The sequence below is a fragment of the Leptonychotes weddellii genome, unplaced genomic scaffold (assembly GCF_054177405.1).
Source record: "Leptonychotes weddellii isolate Sample4059 unplaced genomic scaffold, ASM5417740v2 HiC_scaffold_11042, whole genome shotgun sequence".
NCBI lineage: Eukaryota > Metazoa > Chordata > Mammalia > Carnivora > Phocidae > Leptonychotes > Leptonychotes weddellii.
The window spans coordinates 3818-7060 of NW_027687795.1; the positions used below are offsets into that span (position 1 = coordinate 3818).

At 42.6% G+C, this 3243-nt stretch overlaps 1 protein-coding gene across 1 annotated transcript; it reads left to right on the forward strand.

Annotated features, from left to right (window-relative positions):
* Positions 1-729: 729 nt before the first annotated feature.
* Positions 730-3237, forward strand: LOC145718126 (zinc finger protein 14-like; the record flags this gene model as incomplete). Its single annotated transcript, XM_081809565.1, has 3 exons — positions 730-1110; positions 2168-2228; positions 2970-3237. Coding segments are annotated over exons 1-3 (474 nt in total), but the record flags the coding sequence as incomplete, so codon positions are not given.
* Positions 3238-3243: the final 6 nt, after the last annotated feature.

A 3243-nucleotide genomic window follows, 5' to 3' on the forward strand; every position in this document is an offset into this window, starting at 1 on the left:
GGGTCCTGGGATCAAGTCCCGCATCAGGCTCCCTGCTCAGTGGGGAGTCTGCTTCTCCCTCTGCCCCTCCCCCACTCGTGCTCTATCTTGCTCTCTCTCAAAGAAATAAATGTAATCTTAAGAAAAAAAAAACAACACACTTCAGGGGCACCTGGGTGGCTCAGCCATTAAGTGTCTGCCTTCGGCTCCTGGGATTGAGCCCTGCATCGCGCTCCCTGTTCCAGGGGAGCCCTGCTTCTCCCTCTCCCACTCCCCCTGCTTGTGTTCCCTCTCTCGCTGTGTCTCTCTGTCAAATAAATAAATAAAATCTTAAAAAAAAAAGATATCTAAGTCTTCAAAGACGTAAAAAAAAACAAAAACAAAAAAACACTTCAATCATATATGGTGCTGTGCTTCATGAAGTGCTTTATGATATGGTGGTATTAAAGGAGGAGATGGAAGACTTTGTCTTTCAAGGTTTTGATGTACTTAAAATGGAAATATTGGGACGCCTGGGTGGCTCAGTCAGTTAAGCATCTGCCTTCAGCTCAGGTCATGATCCCAGGACCCTGGGATCCAGCCCTGCATTGGGCTCCCTGCTCAGCGGGAAACCTGCTTCTCCCTCTGCCCCTCCCCCCTGCTTGTGCGCTCTCTCTCTCTCTGACAAATAAATAAAATCTTAAAAAATAATAAAATTTTTAAAAAATAAAATGGAAATATTAATTTTATTTGAACATAATTTCTCCAAGTTGTTCTGTACCTGACAGTAGAGACTGATGAAGAGTTGAAGTGATCACAATAAAAATGTAGCGGTAAATCCCACTTGTTCATGATGCTGTTAAATTCATGAGGAAATGGGTGTGACCAGAGAGGAAGAGTCTGATGACCCAGTCATAGAATAGATGTTGAGAAATCGAAGTCCTATGTGAATTTCTTACGAATTGAGTAGAGATCTCCAGTGCTGTCTCACCCATCCTCCTGTACACATGCCTGGGATGTTTCAGGACTCAGTGGCCTTTGAGGATGTGACTGTGAACTTCACCCTGGAGGAGTGGGCTCTTCTGAATCCATCCCAGAAGAAACTCTACAGAGATGTGATGCAGGAAACCCTCAGGAACCTGGCCTCAATAGGTGAGTGTGACAACATTCTTACTTACGAGTCCATTAGAGAACCAGTGTGACTTGCTCATCAGGGCTGTTTCGAGAGGTGAAATGTGGAAAGGGAATATGTTCGTGAATAAACAAGGCATGGTCATAGGTCCATATTCATGGACCTAGAATCTAACAATTTTTAATAAAATTTTATAATTTATTAAATTATAATTTAGTAATTATTATATATTTAATATATAAATATACTTAATAATTATATTTACTATAATTTATATGAGATTTCGGCTCAGGTCATGATCTCAGGGTTGTTAGATCGATACCCACATCGGGCTCTGTGCTGGGCGTGGAGATTCTCTCTCTTCCTGGGGCACCTGGGTGGCTCAGGGTCCTGGGTGGCCCAGGGTCCTGGGATCAAGCTACACATTGGGCTTCCTGTTCAGCAGGGAGCCTGCTTCTCCCCCTCCCACTCCCCCTGCTTGTGTTCGCTCTCTCTCTGTGTCTCTCTCTATCAAATAAATAAATAAAATCTTAAAAAAAAAAAAAGATTCTCTCTCTCCCTGGGGCACCTGGGTGGCTCAGTTGTTAAGCATCTGCCTTCGGCTCAGGTCATGATCCCAGGGTCCTGGGATCGAGCCCCGCATTGGGCTCCTGCTCAGTGGGAAGCCTGCTTCTCCCTCTCCCATTCTCCCTGCTTATGTTCCCTCTCTCACTGTGTCTCTCTCTGTCAAATAAATAAATAAAAATCTAAAAAAAAAAAGATTCTCTTCCTCACCCTCTGCCCCCCCATCCCTCTCTAAAAATAAATAAATAAATAAATGTTTATAATTTGTACTGCAGAAAGCTACTGTGTATTTTATTTTTTTTAAAGATTTTTATCTATTTATTTGAGAGAGAGAACAAGCAGGGGGAGGGGCAGAGGGAGAGGGACAAGCAGACTCCATGCTGAGCAGGGAGCCTGATACAGGACTCAGGGACTCATGGGACCCCAGGGACCCCCAGGACCCCGGGACCATGACCTGAGCCAAAAGCAGATGCCCAACCGACTGAACCAGGCACCCGCTACTGTGCATTTTAGAAGAAAAATGGGAAGACCATGACAATGAAGATCAGGATGAAAATTCCGGGACGAATCTGAGGTGAGTCCCACTCACGTGAGAAAGCAAGGTCCCAGGAGCGAATCTAGAGATGTCATGAAATTTTTAAAAAAGCAAGTAAAGCAAATCAGCCCAGCTTCAAATTTGTAGATTCTGAGAATATTTTCATCAAAATTTTTATCAAATATGACCTAGGGGCACCTGGGTGGGTCAGTCAGTTAAGCATCCGACTCTTGATTTCTGCTCAGATCATGATCTCAGGGATGTGAGATGGAACCCTGCATTGGGCTCCGTGCTGAGCATGGAGTCTGCTTAAGATTCTTTCCCTCTCCCTCTCTCTCCTCCTCTGCTCCCCGTCCCCCCACAGCTTGCGTACTCTCTCCTCTCCCTCTTTCTCAAATAAATAAATAAATAAATAAAATCTTTTAAAACTTGTACTGCACTCACCATCTTATGATGATGTGATGATAAAATGCCTACACAATGAGAAGTGAGGTGAATGACTTAGGCATTGTTATATAGCATCAGGTTACTGTTGATCCTCTGACCACGTATCAGAAGGATCATCTGCTTCTGGACTGTGGTTGGCCACAGAAAACTGAAGCCATAGAAAGTGAAATTGCAGATGAGGGGAGGGAACTGCTGTATATTCACTCTCAATCAGAAATGATAGGAAACCAATACTTTCCTTGAAAATAGTTTAAAAAGTCATTTTTACAATTATTAATATAAAATTATTAATAAATAAGCTAATAATAATATGCTTCTCATTTTTCCCAGCAGACATACAGTAGAAAGACTCTGTAAAAGAAAACAAGGTTGTCAATGTGGAAAAACCTTCAGCCAGATTCCATATCATAATCAGAAGAAGAAAAGTCCTACTGGAATAAAACTACGTAAATGCACTTTGTGTGGACAAGTCTTCATGTATCATTCATCCTTTAACAAGCACATGAGATCTCACATTGGCCACAAACCATATGAGTATCAGGAATGTGAAGAGAAGCCTTATAAATGTAAGGAATGTGGGAAATCCTTCAAGCATCGCCAATCCATT